Source organism: Anas acuta, chromosome 9 (genome assembly GCF_963932015.1).
Source record: "Anas acuta chromosome 9, bAnaAcu1.1, whole genome shotgun sequence".
Classification (NCBI taxonomy): domain Eukaryota; kingdom Metazoa; phylum Chordata; class Aves; order Anseriformes; family Anatidae; genus Anas; species Anas acuta.
Window position 1 is genome coordinate 1,047,831 of NC_088987.1, and position 20,191 is coordinate 1,068,021.

At 38.3% G+C, this 20,191-nt stretch overlaps 1 protein-coding gene across 1 annotated transcript; it reads right to left on the reverse strand.

Moving 5' to 3' along the window:
• Positions 1 to 392: 392 nt before the first annotated feature.
• DHX36 (DEAH-box helicase 36) lies at positions 393 to 19,828 on the reverse strand. The gene is made up of 26 exons (XM_068692893.1): positions 19,567 to 19,828; positions 19,339 to 19,460; positions 18,463 to 18,664; positions 17,868 to 17,906; positions 17,487 to 17,657; positions 16,437 to 16,516; positions 15,313 to 15,387; positions 15,011 to 15,177; positions 14,767 to 14,848; positions 14,120 to 14,260; positions 13,211 to 13,313; positions 11,318 to 11,405; positions 10,238 to 10,293; positions 10,058 to 10,122; positions 9,424 to 9,567; positions 8,662 to 8,779; positions 7,900 to 7,998; positions 6,860 to 7,033; positions 6,462 to 6,548; positions 5,661 to 5,744; positions 5,460 to 5,559; positions 5,285 to 5,375; positions 4,514 to 4,634; positions 3,818 to 3,970; positions 2,625 to 2,829; positions 393 to 1,466 (listed from the first exon to the last, which is right to left on the reverse strand). Exons 1-25 carry the CDS (start codon positions 19,786 to 19,788, stop codon positions 2,644 to 2,646), a joined length of 2,970 nt encoding a protein of 989 aa, XP_068548994.1. The 5' UTR covers positions 19,789 to 19,828; the 3' UTR covers positions 393 to 1,466; positions 2,625 to 2,643.
• Between the last annotated feature and the right edge of the window lie 363 nt (positions 19,829 to 20,191).

Consider the following 20,191-nt stretch of genomic DNA (forward strand, 5'->3'; position numbering starts at 1 on the left):
TCTGTATATCCGTGTGACAGGTTGTACTATAAAAACCTTCATTTAAGGACGAGCTGGTAAGTTAACAGGCTTCAATACCTGCTAAATAAAAACAAGGCAAAAAGTTATAGTACAAAGGCTTTCTTCTTGTCACAGTCCCAGTCTTTTTTTTAAAAGGGTGGTGTTTATATTCTGTACTATGGTGATCTGTGAGTGACTTTGTTTATAAACATGTACCTCTATAACAATTGAAAGTCGATTAGGCAATAATTTTGTACAAAAATCCTTACCTTGATAGTCTGACAGTGGTTTTACAGCCTTTTGAATTAATTTATAAGTGGACTGATAAAATGGTAATGGTATAAACTGTAAATTGAACAAAGTCTTATTTAACATAGTAAAAATACTGCTAATATTTTAACAAAGAGTTTATTGTACACAGGCAGATGTTTAACAAAACTGAATGTATAAATCCAGGCATTAATTTTATTCAGATTTTTAATACTGTATATATTTTTTCATACCTTGTCTTTCCAAATAATGTTTTAAAAGCCATTTTTCCTACTCTCAGACACAGTTCTTCAGGAATTAAAGACAGTTATGATTTTATAGGACAACAATCAATAAAATCTTTTTAAATCCTTACTAAAAAAAAAAAAAAGCTTCAATTTTTCTTGAACTGCAGATTGTTAAGGTGATAGTTCCTTAATGTCATTCTTATCAGAGAGGTTAAATTTGTTCTGTAACTTATCTTTGCTTGTTTTTTTTTTTTGCTGTTCTGTAAAGATAAACAGTGCTGCTGTGTCCTCCTTCATCTCTCATGGACCTACCTGTACACAGGAGGTTGGAGCAATGACCAGGCACAGGCCCAGGACCCCTCGCCTCTGGGTTAGGGAAGAACCCGCAGGGTAAGGACACGCAGGCACTGGGGAAAGGCATGGGGCTGCAGTGGGACAGCTGCCACAGAGCAGCCCCCAGACCCTTCCCTCCTGCCCAAGGCCACCTGCTTACACTACAAGCTTTAGGTTGAGCTGGAAAGTGCAACTCATATCGTTATTTACACATTTTTCATGTTACTGTGTAAGTAAGGATCTGACCACACCAACCCACAACCACCTCAGTGTGCTGTGGTCTGGTTGCTACCCCAAGCACTCCAGCACCTGGGGTTCAAGCAGCAATCCCACCATGGGTTTTCAGAGGGTGGAAGAAGGTACTCCAAAAACAAACTTGGCCTCCTCTGCTCCTTTTTATTCCAAGAGAAAGTACAGCCCAGTCATAAACTGACTGTTGTATAAAAAAAGAGCCATGCTGGGTCAGAGGGGTGGTGTTCCTTATATACCAGAGATAAATACAGCTGATGCTGGATTAACTGACAGGAAGATGTGCCCCTGTTTTAGTTCTGTTTTCTTCAGGATAACACGAATAAAGTGAATAAATCCTCCTGAGCCCATGATTCAGGTGGACGAGAAAGGCCACAGGGATGATTTCTGTCAAGCACAAGAGAAAACATAAAGCCTCTAAAAACTGAAAGTTGGTTACATTTGCAGAACATCAAAATGAGAAGCAAAGGCTCTATTCCTCAAGGATAAACCTGGAAATAATAAAGCTATGGCTGCAGAGCAAACAGAAGGTAACAGGAGGCTGCCAGCTGAACTGCTGGCACTATTCAGGCCCTGGTTTAACGCCCACCCATCAGGTTCAGCTAAATCTCAATCTTCCCCCAGCCCCAGGAGTTAAAGGGAACAGTACGTCTGGCACACTTCCACAGGTCTGACCAGACTAGTTCTCTCAGAATCACCCCACTTGAAATCCTAAAATAAGCATAATTAATCAAACGGCCTTAGGTATTTGGAAGCATTCAAAACAGAATGACAGTCAGAACATTAAGAACTAAGAGCAGATGAAATAACACTTTAAAGAAAAGTATTTTAATGTAACACTATACCTATACATGGATTGCTTAAAAAATTAGAATACAATGAACCCTTAAAGTATATTCCACCATCAGTTTTTATAACCATGAAGGTCCTGTAGTCTAAATTTTTCCATCAGTACTGATGATGGATGGGTACAGAAAGTGAAAAAAGATGAACTGAATGGGATGAATGGAAGGCGAGAGTATTTCTGAAGACTTTCCTCCCACAGCACAAATTCAACAACATGTTTTCAAGTTAGTTTAATTAAGCTATCATTACCTTCTGTGGAAATGTCGGTGAGAAAACTGCTGCAACAACACAGTAATCACTCCCCACCCCCAAGAAAAAAAAAAAAATCTTCTGAGATGTTTTTACCAATACCAAGAACAGTTTAAGCACAATTAAGCAGTACTTTAGCTTCTTTCCCTTCCCCACCCCCCAAATCTGGTAACAAATATTAAAAAAAAAAAAAAAAGCTACAGTTTTAGAGGACTCGGAGGAAGGACAATACATACACCAATTAACATTGCTAACATTGCATTTTTTTCTTATTTAAAAAGCTACCATGAACACAGAATACCATGCATATACAGATATTACCAACTATTTTGAAATAACTGATCTTCAGTACGAGGGAATTACCTGCTTGCCCTAAAAGAGTTTTTCCCTCTAGCTAAATAAATGCTATAAAAAAAAAAGAGACAAAATAAGTGAGTATAGCGGCTTTACCAACACAGATGAAAGTGTGTCAACTATAGCGCTCGTTCTGAAACCGTGGAGCATAGTTTCTGGCACTTTCATTCTCCTGCGTTGTGATTAAGTCTATAATAGCGGTCAGTACTGCTGTATCCCTGGATTTAGTATCGTTCCAGTCCACGGGGTGTGGGTTTTCTATTTTTTCCTGTAGTAGATCATCGAGCTCTTGTCTTAAATTCTGCAGACAAAAAGTTTGTTGGAATGAGAAGAGACAGGCAAGTAGAAAGCCACACAATGTTACCACAGTAAGTTCAAACCCCTCACATTCTCTGTTCTCCTAATCTTTACGCCTGCTGTTCTTACATCAATTTATTTCAACACTGCTACCTTCAGGATCAAAAGCTGCTTTTCAGAAACTAGCTTTGCCTTTTATGACCTGATCTCTGGATGTGATGGCCTGTTCATCCATTAGCTGACTCTTTAAGGAGACTAAAAATATTTGGATTAAGAAAAAGAAAGTCAGATGCAATTTCTAGGATCTAATAAACAAAGCTCTATTCAGCTCCTCTTTTCACTGGAAAGTATTACTGCCAGCTGAAGAGCCCCATCCTCAAGTTCCATATCCACGTGGTTATTTATGGACTGATCAGGTCATCCTACAGCTTTTGCTACAGTAACTACAGTAACAGATTTGAAGAGCACAATTTCTGTAAGATGTTTATAAGCCCTTTAAATCCACCCTATGACTCTTCCTTGAAGCCTCCACTATTTTTCAACATCCCCATGAAATTTTCAGCAGAAGCTTTAAGAGCACCTTCCTTCCAACACTGCAAAAGGCACACAAGCCTCATTCTCATCAGCCCAGCTATTACACTGGAAACTCAAATACATAAATAAAACTTCCAAGTGCCAGCTCCTAAGGGCAAACAGAAGGGAGTTCATCAGTGTTTACTTCTGCCCAGTTTATCATGTGATACAACAAGCTGGTTAGAATGTTATTTTTACTACAACTTTTTAATTTGCATTCATACACAAACCTTCAGTTAGATACCTTTCATTTACTGTGTATACTTCACATGCTTACTGGGAATACATTAAAAACATTTTGTTACCTCCCTATAGCAATACATCAACAGTTTGGCAACAACATCAAATATAAAAAAAACTCTAGGAAGAGTTATTGTTACACCAAGATTTCTGTATATATTAATATTAAATATAGTTACCTTAACTAACTGTGCTATTCTAGCTGGAGACTGGAAAACAATCCATTCATCCACAGCAATGGTATCCTGATCTTTATCCTTCTGAATGGATATATCCCCTCCAAAGAACAAGAGGCAGTACGGAGAGACTTCTGTACAATCATATAAGTAAATCTGCAAGAAGACAAAATTGTCCAGTCACCCTTGAAAGCATGTTATGTGACATCACTAACCTTTAAGGAAACACAAGACAGAATTCCAGATCATTTTTCAGTCATTCATAAATTTGCAAAACAAATCTGAAGCAACTCAGTTGGAACAGTTACATAAAATCACATTAAATGGGAGCAAAAACGGTTCCAAATACAGTCCTTCACAGAAAGCGCTGAACTCCAACTAATAATTCCATTAGTAATCAAGCAGGAAAAAGAAAGCTTGCAAACTTTTTCTTTCTTAAAAAAAAAAAAAGAAAAAAAAAAGCAGCAGAAGCAAGAATCTAACAGAAGTTAATACACCAGCCATTTGTGGAACAATACCACTGAGATCCCACAGAACAGAATCTGACTGCATGTGCAAGAAGTGACCCAAAACATGAAGGCTTCAGACAAAGCTGGCGCATACCTTCTGGGCCATAGTAAGAGACACTATTCACATCCCTTGATCAAACACATTAAAGAGCTACAAAAATAAATAACACAAATATAAACCACGACATACACTGCTAGTTCTCATCTTCAAATGGTACACAAGCCAGTTGTAATGGAACTCTGTCTCTTCCACATTAACAGATTTAGGATGAATATTAACTGTTCCATCTGTCTTAGTGCAAACTTTCACCCTGAAAAAAAAAAGTAGTTTTACCATGGAAATAAGATACTGAAAACAGCAAAACCACATCCCAAGTTAAAAACCCTCCAATTCTCCACCAGTGTTCTGAACTCCAAAATGAGGACATTTGAAGGAACTTCTTATTTATTTCCTCAAAAGATTACAACTGAATCTACAGTATTAATTTTCTGATACCACTATCTCTGTGCTTAAGTTTAAATTCACCTCCTTAATAAACCCTCTTGTTCTCTCAAGTAGGAAAGACACAAGACACTGAACCTTCCTGGCAGCTGACTTACACCTGGCTCCACCATGCAGCTAAGATGCAGTGACATGAGATCTCCCACCACGTTTGCAAGCTTACTCTTACATGCATCCTTGAGGTGACTGAAGCACACTGGACTTGGTTCAAAATGGAGAATCAACTGACTGGTAGATGGATCTAAATTAAGAGATCTGAAGTAGAGTTTTGACTACCTGTTTTTACACCTACCACAGAAATAATCACTTGTTTTGTTTGTTCTTTTTGTAATTCTAGGCACAGTGACCACTCCTAGCTTGGTGCTTCTATGTTACATACCCAGAAAGTTAGGAAGTTAGCCAAGCTACCTAATTTAGAAAATACCTGAAACACAAACCAGCATTGTATCAAATCCTTACATTTTTCTCTTTTTGCTAAAGCTTGGCCGAATCTTTGCAACTTTCGGATATAAACCAGCACAGATGACTGCTTTGAGCAACTTCTCATTATCTGTAAAAGACAGCAAAGTAAGTAATGCAGTTCTGCAAACTGAGAATTTGACTCAAAAGTTTTCTGTTTCCTTCTACTATTTACCCGAGTTGGTATTAGATTTGGGATCCTTGGGGTCTCTGCTATTCACAAATCCAGCTGCAAGGAGATGCTCAGCAAATTGTCCTTTCATGTTATGCAGCATCTATAGGAAATAAAAATTGTCCCAGAATGATGCTGTGCCAAAAGGCTCCTCCCCTTCCCCCACAGATGTATTCCTCCATTTTCAGACCATCAGGATGTTACCTGGAGTGTATTTGAAGACAGGAAATATTCCCAGCAGTAGTCTTTCTCAGTTCTGAATCCACGGCGCCGAGTCTCTTCCCAGCCCTAGAAATTCATACCATAGTTCAAAGGCATTTAAGTGAACACATACTAAAAATATTAACTATATAAGGACAGACCAAAAAAAACGTAGGTCATTACAAAGTTACATTTTTCTCCTTGGGAGAGAAAGCAAACCCTTTCATCTCTTTGTATTATGTTATGTACATATGTGTATGTATCTCCACACACCTATAGGCATATGGCACAGAGCAGAAAAACACAACATTTTTGAATTGAAAACTTAATTTTCCCATGGTGAGGAGCAAAATCTAGCCAAGTTTGTCAGAACTTCATTTGTTGCTACTAACAGTCTTGTGCTACACAGCTAAGTCTAAGTCTTTTCTAAGTATCCAATGCTTTTGAAGTCCACTCCAGCCTTTTGCAGGTGCCGGAAGGACAAGAGCTAATGACTCGGGGATTTTTATAGCACAACTGGGAAACTGCCACCAAGAAGTTCTACTGTATTCATCCCTCATCAAATACATGTTTAGAAAGTAATAATGTTACCAGGAATTCACACTTCCACCAGCATATCCACAAGAAATTAGTTACTGAGCCTGAAGACAAGACTCCTTAATGCTAGAAGGGTGAAAATTAATTTTATGTTTCTGTAGAAACCAAGAAATACTTCAGAGCATACACTGATCAGATTTTTCTTTAGATTAAAGCATAACACCGAAACCAAAATTTCTGAAGGAAAGAACGTTAAAACATGCTTACCGTGAAAGCATTCACCACTGTCAGATGATCACTTTTTGTATTCTTTGACAGTTCCTTTCTTCTTGCATCTGCTACTTTCTCTTTGCCCTGTGAACAATTAGAACTTATAAAATATTCCTGACTGACAGACCGTTCTTCCTTCTAGCTCACCTTCCCTAACGAGGGTACATATATACAGCAATACTTTGTATGGAACATACATAAAGTGATGCTACTTCCAATATTCTGTAAGCAAAACACATGCTATTAATTATTGTAAGGCAAACAGTACTTATAAACATGTAATTAACCTGGAAGTAGGATTAAAATTATTTTAAACTACAACATCTCAGTAGCGTCCTAATATTCTTATGAGGATCTTAAAATCTTATCTGTAATGCTCTTCTTAGAAACTTTACCAAAGGAATGACAAAAGGGTCTTTGAAGCTGAGGCTTGCTGCAATCGTAAGGACTGGATCCAAGCAACAGAATAAAGCTCCAAAGAGAATCATTTTTCCGATATGTGGTTCAACTGGTAATCGTGCTAAATGTACACCTAGTGGAGTCAGCTCTTCTTGTCTGTCCAAAGCATTCTGTCATAAAAAAAAAAAAACAACACAAAGTCATAACTGCAGTGTGGAGGATCCAGCTAACTGTAGTATGGTCAGACACGAAAGTGATCGTGCAAATTACAAACAGAAACATTCAACAGATACAAGAAAAGAGCAACCATCTTTAATTGTGTTTCAAGTGGTTTACTGGGCTCAGTGTCTTTCTGGACTAAAGTATGAAGACTAATTAACACTTCGGTGTCTTCTCCTGATCAAGCTTACGTTTGGACTTGTGTATTTCCTATCCCTTCAGTGTCACTTCTTGTTTCATTTACTCTTCCCTTTGCCACTATACAGCTTTGTCACAGAACAACAAACGTATCACTGAATTTCATCTAAACATTAATAGAATTATGACAATCAGTCTGCATAGTGCCTTTCATCTAAATTAGACATTGCAATTTATTGCTACAACTGGTTTGTATAATTAATACCAGGCAAGAAGTCAGTAGTACGAACAGCTCATTGATCTCTCCTGCCCCAACATCCAAAGGGGCACTGACATACAAGAGACCTTGTTCCTATCTGCCTTGCTTACCCCCAGAAATACATCCTAAATTCTTCACTAATCCTACTGGGACAGAAATACTTGGTGAATTCACTTCAATATGCAATACAAATATTCAATATTCAAATACAAAATAAACTTCAATATCTGAAGTTTTTCCTCTGTTCAGTCAAGATACAGGACACTGCATAGCCTAGAGATATAGAGTCTGCATAATAATGGTTCAAATGTCTAGACCTGTACAATCAGAATGGTCTTTGATAACAAACAATGCAGTAATAACACAGCTGTAAACAAACTTTTCCTTACATGAAAACTGTATGTTAAAGTAATACTTTACCAGCTCCATCAGATGATTTATGGCCAACATTACAGCATCACGAGATGGCGGATCCATTAGTTTGCTCAGAAAATAAGCAATTCCTCCAAGCTTTAGAATCTGAAAGAAAAAAAACCAAAAAGAATAAAGATGGCCATCCACCTAAAAATCAATAAACAGTGATCACACTAGTTACAAAAGGTGTGAATAACTCACAGCTTGAATTAGGATTTCAATAATTAAGAAGTAAGGACAAAATAAAGACATATCAATGATGAAATTTTAAACATCTATTCTTCAGTATGTTACATGTGGTATTCCTTATGCATGCATAGGAATTCCATACAAACTGCCAAAAAAGAAATGTCACTCATGTCAGTTTTAGAAGAATTTCACCAAAAGGTTGTTTTAAGAAGCCTTCTCTCTCAGCTCCCTGGCATTCTCACAGAAGCAACTCTGATCTAACATTTTTGGAGGAAAAGAATGTGTTCACATTTGTGTTAGAGTTCAGCTTTTATTTATACCAGACAATATATTTTTCTCGGGTTTGGTACCATTCTGCAAACAGTTGCTGCAGTTATTAATATATTATTAATAATTGCATGTTAATATATTTAACATATACTAATATATTAATATGTTAGCATATATTGTGCTTTTGCTGTGACAGAACTTAAGACTTGAAGACAACTCTAACCTCAGAGTTGCATTGATTTAATCACTCAAGCTCTTATTCCAACAGAAATGTCACTAGTATACACGTTTGAAGATGCATATGCTTACCTTGATCTGCAAGCAAAGTTCTTCCAAAGGAGTCCTCAAGATCTCAGGTAGCTGATAATCATCTAGAAGGCTAGCACGAAGTCCATTGTATAGATGGTAGCAGTGACCTGGCTGAACTCTACAACATATTTGAAGAAATAAATGCATGCTTTTTCTACGACACTGTGACATTATGACTGAGTTCATTTATAAGCAGCTTTCCAAAACACTTCAGGGAATTAGAATTGAAGTGTATTCAATTGCAATAGCCATTTCAGCTTTCAGAAATATAGACCCATCAACAGGAAAACAAAGGCATAGAAAATGCAGAAATCTCTAATTAACTGCTCAAAGGGAACAATGAGGAGATCAGAGAAGAGCTGTATGTCTGAACAAAAGATATATACCTCCACGAGGTATTTTGAGGGGGAGTGAAATTTTAAATAATTTGGTATATATCTAAGCAATATTAACTTGAAGGCAATTTTCACTTTAATGTATCATAGCCTCGTAAGCGAGGTGTGAATGCAAACATTATCAAATTTGAAAAAAATGCAGGATTTATTCTTCTATAATAAGGAAGGAAACTCATGACTGAAATGCAGCACAAGTTATGTCAGTTTCTTAGGAAAACAACAAACCATTCTTTCCCTAAGTACAAGAGAGTTGTGCTAGTGTCTGCTTCCGAACACGGGATTAACAAAGTACTACCTTCAGCACACATGAGCTCCAAGACAGATTGAAACTTATCACAAAAGTTTTCTAACTCGTCATTATTCTTACCTTCCTGCTCGACCTTTCCTTTGCTTGGCATTAGCTTTACTAACCCATTCAGCTGCCATTGTGCTAATGTTGTTCTGGGTATCAAAGTGAGTTTCCTTTATTTTTCCACCATCTATAACGAATACCACGTCATCTATTGTAATGCTGTTTTAAAAGAAGAGAAAAAAAATGCAACTCTTCATCTTTGCAAACTTAGCCTAGAATCTTAGAAAGGTTTAGCTTCTCTTTACCCCCTCCCACGCTGCAAGCCAAAAGTTAAAAAAATTCTGCGCTTGGAATTCCATTAAGAATTTACTAATTTACATGTTACTAAGCAGTTCAAGAGCAAGCTTGTTTTATTCTCCTAGGTCTGGCACTATAGAGTCACTATATGCAGTTATAAAGTCTGTAGAGGACAGGCAGCTCACATTTATTATGTACAACTGCAAGTCATTATAGATCATCCATGTTTTGATTTTTTTAAACAACTCTCAAAGGAGAATTCCAGCTTAGTCTACAGACGTATCAGAATTGAAAGTGTTATAAATCTATGATACAAATATTTCAAATGCATTTTGAAAAAAAAGTTAAACAGGCTTATTTTTTAATTTTGTCAAAATTATGTTTTTTTTGGTCTGCATAGCTAGCTATTTACCTAGTCTCTGCAATGTTGGTAGCAATCACGATTTTCCTTACTCCTGGCGGGGTCTTCTTAAACACCTGTAATTATCCATGGCCCATTTATATGTTTGCCAAAACCAAACATATACTCAATTAAAATTGTAGGTAGTTGCAAAATGTTATGTTATTGCATAATAATAAAAGACAAGCATACCTGAGTCTGGTTAACAGTAGGCATCAATGAATGTAAAGGTATGATAATAAACCTATCTGAAAATTAAAATCAGTAGAAGATACAGAGTAAGCACAGATACTTTAGTTACACAGGAAATCAAGAATACAGAACAGAGAAAATACGCTGCAAGTAAATCTACTATTTCCATTTCTTATTCTGAGTTGTTTTTTACTGTGTAGATAATGGCATAGTAGCATAGTTTAATTATTATTATTTTTTAAATTATTTTTATTTTTTTGCTATTTGTTAGCAATGTTCGATACATTGGTGTTACATGCAGATGACACATTCTGAAATACAGGCGTATATGCTAGAAGCTCCAAATAATATAAACTGAATAAACTAACCACCAGCTACAATAAGCTTCTCTGGTAGCCGCCAGCTACCTAAGCTTCTCTGGGATACAAAATCATTACGTTATTCTGCAGAAGATTCCCCCAAAACCTAGTAAAACATAAAACTCACATAATAAACTCCTTTATACCTTTTTACTTTAGAATTTGCCATGTTGTATTATGATATAATATCTTGGTGAATACAAATTACTGTACAGAACTAATTATTTAATAACTATTCAAGTTTACTTATTAAATTGACATTCTCCTCTGGTTTTCAATAATTCTCTATCTGTGGAATATACATGACATGAATTATTGTAAGACTATCTGAATAGTCAAAAGCATAGTTAGGACAAGTTAGCTGAACATGAGGTATGCAAACAAGACAAAATAAAGCGTATAGGATAGGCATAGGATATTTTACTGTCCTATTAAAAGGCATCCAGGAAAAAGAATTTAAAAGAACCATCAGCAAAGTATTAGAGAGAAGTTGCTTAAGCATCAAGCAAAAATAAGAAATTAACACAGAATGAAGAAATAATTTAGTTTTGGATGGAAGTTACTGTAGCTATGTAAAAAAACAAAAAGCCGAACACACTGCAATCATTTTGAAAGGGAAGGAGGGAAGAAGAAAAGTTCAGTGCAATACCAGCAAACATAGGCAAAAATAAAAGTTTGCCACTAATGCTGCTGCTAAACTTGCACATAAAATTGTTTTTACCTGACTTAAACATGACTTGTGACATCAAGAGATCATGCAAAGTGCTAATGTTGTCCCATCCTGGAAGAAACACTAGAATTGCACCATCCTATATATAAAAGAAGCGAATGGGAAAGGAAACAGGTTACAATAAGTTACATGCTATGCAAAATATCACCTACTTGAAATATATGTATCAATATGCAAGTAAGTGATACCTGAAACCTCACTGACTACAACTTGAAATACTTTGTTTACTACAGAAAAAAAGTTTGTCTTGCTACACATTTATCTGAGCTTAATAAACAAAAACTTCCTTTTGACATTTTGGCCTGCAGCATTTTAAACACTGTAAGAATTTGAGCTGCAGTTAAACCTCGAAGAAACGAAGTGTAATTTTCAACAAAGAACAAAATAAAAAACAGTAAGTCATCCTCATTATCCACAGCTTAAATACTCTATCAATTGAAATATTAAGTAATTTGGCATTCTCAATTATCAGAATTTTCTTCAGTGACTCAAGCTACAGTGTCAGCTCTTCCACAGATGTTTTTGAACACAAATGAATATAAAACTTCAGGCTACGGTGTAACCTACGTATACTCCCTATGGCAACAGAAGTTATTCTTTCAAGTTTCTTACTGCTTCAAGCACAGAAACCCTCTGATAACAATGTACCTAACAGTATTATATAAAAAACCTTTTACTGGGACTCTAATTAGGATCTTCAGCTTCAGAATCTGGTGGTTTTATATTTCAAGAACTACCTCCTCTAAAACAATATAAAAGAAGCTACAAATTGAAATAAAGACTATGTTAAGAGTTACTATACTGGTCAGAGCCTCACAGAAACCTAAACGTGTAGGTGAGTAAAGATCTCAAGCATTTTTACATTAAAAAGTAACTAGTTGTGTTGTCATTACACCTGAAGCACATTCAGGGACAACTACTAATGAAACCGGAGTAACTACAAAGCGTGACGCTCTGTAAGTAGGAAGAGTTTCCTAGCTGCACATTTGGTAAATGTGACTGAATTTTTATATATCCTAGCAAAATTCTTATCTTCACAACAGCTAAATTACATTCAGATTACTCAAGCAGAAAACCATGTAAAGCCCATGGCACACTGTAGATATGATGGACTGGATATCAACTCTAAGCAGTGCTGTGCCCTCTCTCCATCATTCCTGATAGGGAAGCTCCTAGATGTAGAACATTCAGTTGTACATTGAAGAGGTTCTCAGATTGGTTTTCTACAGCTATTTCACAAACCGTAGGTTTTACTACACACCACAAGAAGTACTACCTTGGACAAGATAAACACATGCAGTCAGAAGAAGAACTAAGAGTTAAAATTTCATTTGCAATTACACTAGTTATCATCAGATGACTAATGTGTATGAAGACACTGATGTGTATGAAGACCTTATCCCAAGGAAAAGAAGCCGCAATTGGAGTTAAATGGAACCCAAACCTTCAGACTTCTATCCCGTTTTATTTGAGTCAATCTCTACTATCATCAAAAGATTTATAGTCTCTTTAGAGCAAAAGAAAAGTCTGAAATTAATATACTGAATATATATGCAAGTTATCCAAGCTTTTTACACACATAGCTATCATTAACGCCTACAACTGTTATTCAAGAACTTAGATACGTGCTACCTTGTAAACCTGGAATCTATTCCAAAAACACTGTCTGACCACATTCTAAACTTGGGGCTTAAATAGTAATTGGGTATTTAAAGCTGTTAGATTACTTTTGAGAAAACAAAAAATAAAACTAATAACAAAAAGCACTCTTCTTTATATGTATGTAATAGACCAAAATAACCACCAGCTTTAACTTTCTCCACCAGCCACTGACCACAATTCAGTCATAGCATGAGAACATGCTGACAGGACACAGAAACATACCTCTTCTTCCAAAACAATGTGTCTGATAAGTGCTGCTATAAGGTCAAGGTCAACCTTGTCATCGTCCATCATTTCCAAGGCATCTATAGTACTCGCTGAGTACCTACAGGCAACAAAAGCATGCAGATTGGTTACTTGCTAGCACAAAGTCATGCACTCATGTCTGCTGTAAGGTTCTGCAATCGCTCATCTGTGTAACCTACTACTGCTCAATTTCCTTCTTTCTTTGTAGGTACAATTGAACAGACATGCTGCTCTGGAGACTTATTTTAGTTCAATTATTGCCAGTTTAGAATAGTAAGTTTAAGAATTATGACTGAACTGTGTTTGGAGCATTTACATGACATTTTTGGGTTATGGATCTCATGAATTATCTAGGATCTAAATAATCTGAGTTTACCCTTCACTTTATCTCTCCCTCACAGTAAGCACAGAAGGCATCTCATCTGTTCAGCCCTTTCTTTTCATGAAACCTAGTACCAATTACCAGTTTGTTCCAAAGACCTGTCTGAGAAAGGGATGGAGAAGTAGAAAAGGACAAGTAGAATGTGGGATAGAACAGAGAGCACCAGCACTTGCTCCCTTAGGAAAGGGAGATAAAACAGAGCCACCTATATTAGTTATTGCTGTGAAGCTGGATATATAGGAAGTCACAAACTGCAGAGGTAAAATAAGACAGAAGAAGGAAAGGAAGATGCTGTTCCTGAAATAAATTTGCCAGGCTACCTAACTAATCCACTTATTCAGATAGCAAAGCATTCAAATGCTGGCAAAGAGAATGTCTCAAGCACAGAGTCTCTGCTAGGTGCTGAAGAGACAAAGTTATTTAGCTTAGTCTTAAACCACTCTTGAGGAGTATTAAAATGTTCATTAAATTAACAACACTTAATGCAGAAGAGTGAGAACAACCTGCCCCGCAGCTGCCTTAAGTATTCTGGCCATCGTTCCCTGTAGATTTCCTCCTTTTCTTCTTTTTCTGGTCTGCTTATATGCCCTTGCATGAAGCCTTTCTTCCACCGTGGCCGACGGTCTGTGTTTTCTGGCATATACCTTTAAAGTTAAATAGAAAATAAATTTAGAAACTAGTAATTTAATCCAGCTGCATGGGAGTTTTCTAAACTGTGGACAATATACAGTACTTTAGCTGTACCATATAATACATGTAGGATTCTAGAACTTTCCTCTAAGACTTTTTTTTTTAATTACAGAAATGATAGGTACCATCTCCAGTAAGCATGAAAACAAGTAAAAAATAAAACATCAAAGACGAGCTTAATTTATCCACCTGAAAATTCACCACACTGAAAGACAAAACACAAATTGTTCTCCTCCCCAAACCAACATTTCCAGGTTGCTACAAGCCTATTACTGTAAAAGCTACCGAACTTCCCTCAAAAGGTTTTCTGCAACAAGATGTCCAACAAGTTCACTCCTGAAAACCACAACTAATTTTTCAACAGGCTATATAGACTGAGATAATCTTCAAAAAGACATACTAAGTAAAATGAAAAACAAACAAAATACTATCTATACTGATGCTGAGAAAATACACTTACCTCAACTTCTCAATTACGTCTTCAAGAAGATACTCCACCACTGGGAAAGTGAACCCAGGAATGTGAATCATTGGACAATTATCTGTTGAGAAAGGCATAAGTCATTTTTAAGCAGCAAAAAATTTGCAAAAAATTAAATCATTAATTCCTTTTATTAAAAGCAATCCTAAAATTTGACATCTGCATTATGCCATAGAAGCCTATATCACTTAGAAGGAAAATTCATAGGAAACATTTAACCTACCAAAGTATTCAGAAAACTTCTCTGCATTTAAAGTAGCACTCATCAGTATCACTTTCAGATCCAAACGGACATTCAAAAGATCTTTAATAATGCTCATTAAAACATCTGATTGAAGATTTCTTTCATGAATTTCATCAAGGACTACATGACTAATACTGGACAAATTCCTGAAACAGAAGGACAAAAAATTAAACATTTGCTTTTAGCAGAAGTAAAAAATAGAGCAGAGACTAACAAGAACAGGTCATTAGTCAAGTCATTCGATAATTGCATTTAGTTTCTAATAAAACAGGAAAACTTACTTATCTGACTGAAGCCACTGTAGGACAATTCCTGTGGTACAGTATAAAATTGAGCCTTGTTTCCTCGGTAACCGACTGGAAGAAATACATCAAGAATTCTTCAGTTCTCTTCTTTATTTTACAAAGTACTTAATAAAAAATTAAAAATTAAAACACAGGTAGTTGTTACAGACATTATGAAGTATGCCTCATTCTTGAACTTGTTCACAGTTCAGCTGAGAGAACAAGGGTTTAGGACAGAGTCACAGCATTTTTGGTGATGGGAAATTAACTTCTTGTAGCCTGACGGAACCTCTGACTTCATTTCTCATCATTTCTACATTGATCTGCTGACTCCAAATTCTCATAACTATCTGAACTCAGCACAGATGACAGCTGTGTCATACACAGCACTGTAACATTCTTGATTAAACATTAAAGAAAACAGAAATGAGATTCCATAAACGAGTGCTTCAAATTAAAGTGCTGGAAGGACTGAACTGTCATCTCTCACCAGCAGTTTTTCCAGAGTGGTAAGTGAGGTTTCGTTGTTTGCTAGTTACATCCCAGGTAATTTTTTAAAATTGCAAATCACTGCAAGCGTAGTAACTTGTTCTACGGCACTAGGTCTATGAACTCTTGTTAACAAGACTGAATTTATTACTTGACCTTAACGGAATTACTCATTAGGTAACTGTAACAAATACATAATTCTACCCAGGAATATGGCTTATAGCATTCGCTTCTTTAACATTTTAATTTCTCCTTGAAATTAATTGATCAGGGACATCACTTTTAACCTCTATGTATAGCAAAACCTTTCAGAAGAACTGAAAAAAGGACTTACTAGTGAAAGTACAGCTTAGTGCTAACCAATCCTGCCAGCCTGAAATTCAGAACTGACTTTGCATAACAACCTCAAACCACTCATTTACATGCTACACAGAATATGATAACCATGTTCAAACTTTTTGAGTATTTTTCAAAAACTTTATTCCCTGTACCAGCTATTCAGAGGAATGTCTTTTGGAGAAAATAAGAGAATAAAAGCGTTTGCCTGTGTTAAGAACTGCCTTGCAGTTTTTTCCTTTCGAGTTGATACCGCTTTACATGAAGGAACAAAAACTGTCAAGAGAGCCTCTTACCTCTGAAGACGAATCTGGTATCCTGTACTCTTGCCATTACCGCATGCTTCTGCCCTTTCAGCAGCAACTCTCTCAGCCACCTTCAAAAAAACAAGAGCTCATTAAAAAAAAAAAAAACAAAAACAAAAAACAACAAAACAAAACACACAAGGCTGATCCACGATTTAGCTACTCATCAGTAAGAAACACCTAGAACCCAGATGCAATGTAAACAACAACAGAACACCATGAAAAACATCTTTTCCCTTTCCTTGAGAGCAGTGTTTCCTGTCTGCAAATCAAGAACAGATGAGCAACCCAAGACACGTTTTAGAAAAACACAACCATCTAGGTATCAGCAGTACCCTCCTCCAGAATGCACCACCCCTTTCAGTACAGCCAGCTTTCCTCATGGAGAGTGAGGTCCTATACTCGTTTGATCCTTAACCATAAAGAAGAGCAATTACTGCGCACTGGAAAGCCAAGTTCTTTCTTGCTCGTTAATACATTTCTAAAGGGCTACACAACACTACTGTTTATCTTACTTCACACATATGCACTGCCCAGTCCATTAAAGTCACCAATATAAACCATGCCTACATTCAAGGAAAAGGGAGGCATACGGCACCAGTACTCTAATCACTACCGAAACTTACAAAGTATCAAATTAGTGTATATTAATCAAATTGTTATTTGCAATAGCATCAATTAAGACTGAAAATGAATACACTAAAAACAACCTTTCCTGTCCACTGCAGGCGGAATGCTAATCTTGAACTTTACCATTAGTGTGACAACATCCAAAAATAGATCAGTTTCTTTGAGAGGTACACAGTATCTATCTGGTCATTTGGATTTTTTCCAGATCTTAACTTCAAATAATCTACCAGATTGTATACTCAGCTAATAAACTTGCCCTGTAGCTTAGGCCCAGTAAAAAAAAATAAAACTATTTTTGTTCAAAAATCTTAAGACAGTAATTTTATCTGGACTTACGTTGGGGATGACAACAAAGAAACACACCTACAACCGTAAGAAATAAGTTAGTCAGCTTGTCAAAGTGGAACTTACTGAGATGGCACTGATCCTCCTAGGCTGAGTACAAACGATCCTGCAGGTAGACCCCTTCCCTCGCTCTATGTAGTCATCTAAGATGAACTGCGTGACTTGTGTAGTCTTTCCACAGCCGGTTTCACCACTTATTACAGTTACTCGATTATTATTTATAAGGTTTACAAGTTCCTGTTTCCAGAGAAAGAAAACATTTGCAAGTATTATGGTCAAAAACAGATTTTAGAAGTACTTTGGTAATTCTCTACTACTGTGAATCTAAAAAAATAAAATAAATCACAACAACCATATACCCATCTGTTTCCAGTAATACTGAAACCTCTGAAAGCTTCAGTACCTCCACAAATCACGGATCTTTCTTCAAATTAAACATATGCTTACCTGTCTCATCCCATATGAAGGGAGTTTCTCTCGGAATCTCTGAGAAAAGAAAAAGCAACAGTACATGTTTTCAAACACCTCTTCAACACTGAAGTAATATTAACAGATTTCATCCATGATCTAGATGAAACAGATCAGTAACATGACAAGCTGCTCACTCAAGACTGAACAGGCCCACTAGAAATAAATTTAATTCCACACATGTTCTCAGTTTCACTAAACGTACCAGAAATATTTAACACCAACAGTTCCGTACACAAAGAGGCCAACATACGCAGTTAAAGGACTAGGGCCTCGAACAGCAGGCTTCCCATTTGAGAGGTGCTAAAACCGTTTCCTTGTACGGCTTTATACACTGCCATTACAATATCCTCAACTACATTTTGAAGAGTTGTTCCTTCATAGCCTATTGCCCTACTTTTAATTTTACACACAGACGCAGAGATATAAGTCTATTTAAAAAAGAGAACAGAAAATACACATCCAACTATACAATGCAAATACTTAAAATTTTGGATTTTAAACAATCAGAAATTATCACTGACAGTCTAATTTTCAAAACCAAAAGCTTTCTTTTTAACTCATGGGAAAGTACCTGCATTTCAATATATCTAGGATCAGACTTCTTCTTTCTTAGATCTTCTTTAAGTTGCTCATCTAAATCCGTATCCTGCTGATTTTTTTCAAATAGGTATTCCACATCCCGATCAAGGAATGTTTTTTCCAAGACTGGTCTCTGTTTGATAGGAGCTTTTTCCACCTCTGGTTTCACTTTTGCGGGCTGTTCTGGAGTATTACTGAAATAATGGCAAAGAACAGAAGCTTCAAAGATTACCCAATATATGCTTGGCCACTGAGAAACGTACACTGAACCACTCCAGGCCGATCTGTTTTTGAGACATTACATCCCCAAGTTTTTTGAGCCCTAAGCTGAAGGCAGTGTGGTGTACATTGTAAGAGACAAAGAAATGTACAACAGGGTCATGGTATCAAAAAACATACAACAGGATCTTCAAATGTAACGTGTTCTTTTGCATTAAAGCTAACGTACTAACGGAACATCTCCAGAGAACTGTTGCTTAACGGCCTGTCAGAACCACCGCCCCGTAGCCGGATCTTTCCCCAAAACCCAAACCCATCAACCCAGTGCACTGAAGGCAAGGTACATGACCTCCTCGTCTCACTGCCTGTTTAAATCCTTGCAGAAAAGGCGCCAAGAATGGGCCCTATTTCACAGAGGCTGAGAAAACCTCCCAGCACCAGAAAAAGGATGGCAAACGCCACCTGTGGATGAGCGCACCCAGAGGCCACGGGAACTTGGTCACTGTGTTACACAAATCCCCTGCTGTGGGCCTGGGGATCAGCGCAAGGGTTTTATGACTCTAGGTAAGAATTTATCATGCTAAACTCCCCAGCAGCCCGGGAGGGAGCCTTGCAGCAACGGCTGCAGCCCCCGTGCCAGGATCCTTACCCGTCCTCATCCCCGGACCACCAGGACATGGCGTCGGGCTCCTTCTCGCTCCGGCTCTGCACGGCCGTCAGCAGCTGCGCGATCTGCTCCTCGCGGCGCTCGTCCATCCGCACCACGGCCCGCTGCGGACAGCACAGGGCGTGACGTCACCCCCGCGGCCCGTGACGTCACCCACACGACCCGTGACGTCACCCCCCGCCTCAGGCAGCGCCCCCCCCCGGCCCCCACCTGCTGCCGGTCCGTCTCCTTGCTCCTCTGGCCCTGCTTCCGCGCGTACCACAGCCCGATCTCGCGGCCCTTCAGGTGGCTGGGGTGCCGCCCCCGGCCTCCCCCGCCGCCCCCGCCGCGCCCCCCGTGCCCGCCGGCCGAGGAGGAGCAGGAGGAGGAGGAGGAGGCGGCGGGGCCGCCATCGCCGCCCCGGGCCCAGCCGCGCCGCTGCTCCGAGCTCATGGCCGCCCCCGGCCGGCTCCCCTCAGCGACGCGCCCCGCCCCTTCCGCCGCACCACTTCCGTTCGGCTCAGGCCCGCCCCCCGCCTCAGGCCCCGCCCCGCCGCCTCCGAGCCCTGGGGCCGCGGGTTCGAGTCCCGCTCCCCCCTCCCCGTGGCCGTGCGCTGCTACACGGGCTGCAGGGCCAGAGGAATGTCCCCTGTACTCATCGCTATCGCCTCTCTGCGTTGTCCCCTCAACACGGGGAGACGCGTGTGTTCTGAAGGAAATACCATGGGTTGAAACGGTTCCGATAGATTTGTACACGTAAATGTTGGGAAGAGGAACTGCGCGTCTCCCAGCGCAAAGAGCACCTCACAACGCCTACAAATTGCATTTCCTGCAATAATCCTGGTGTCTCACAGAT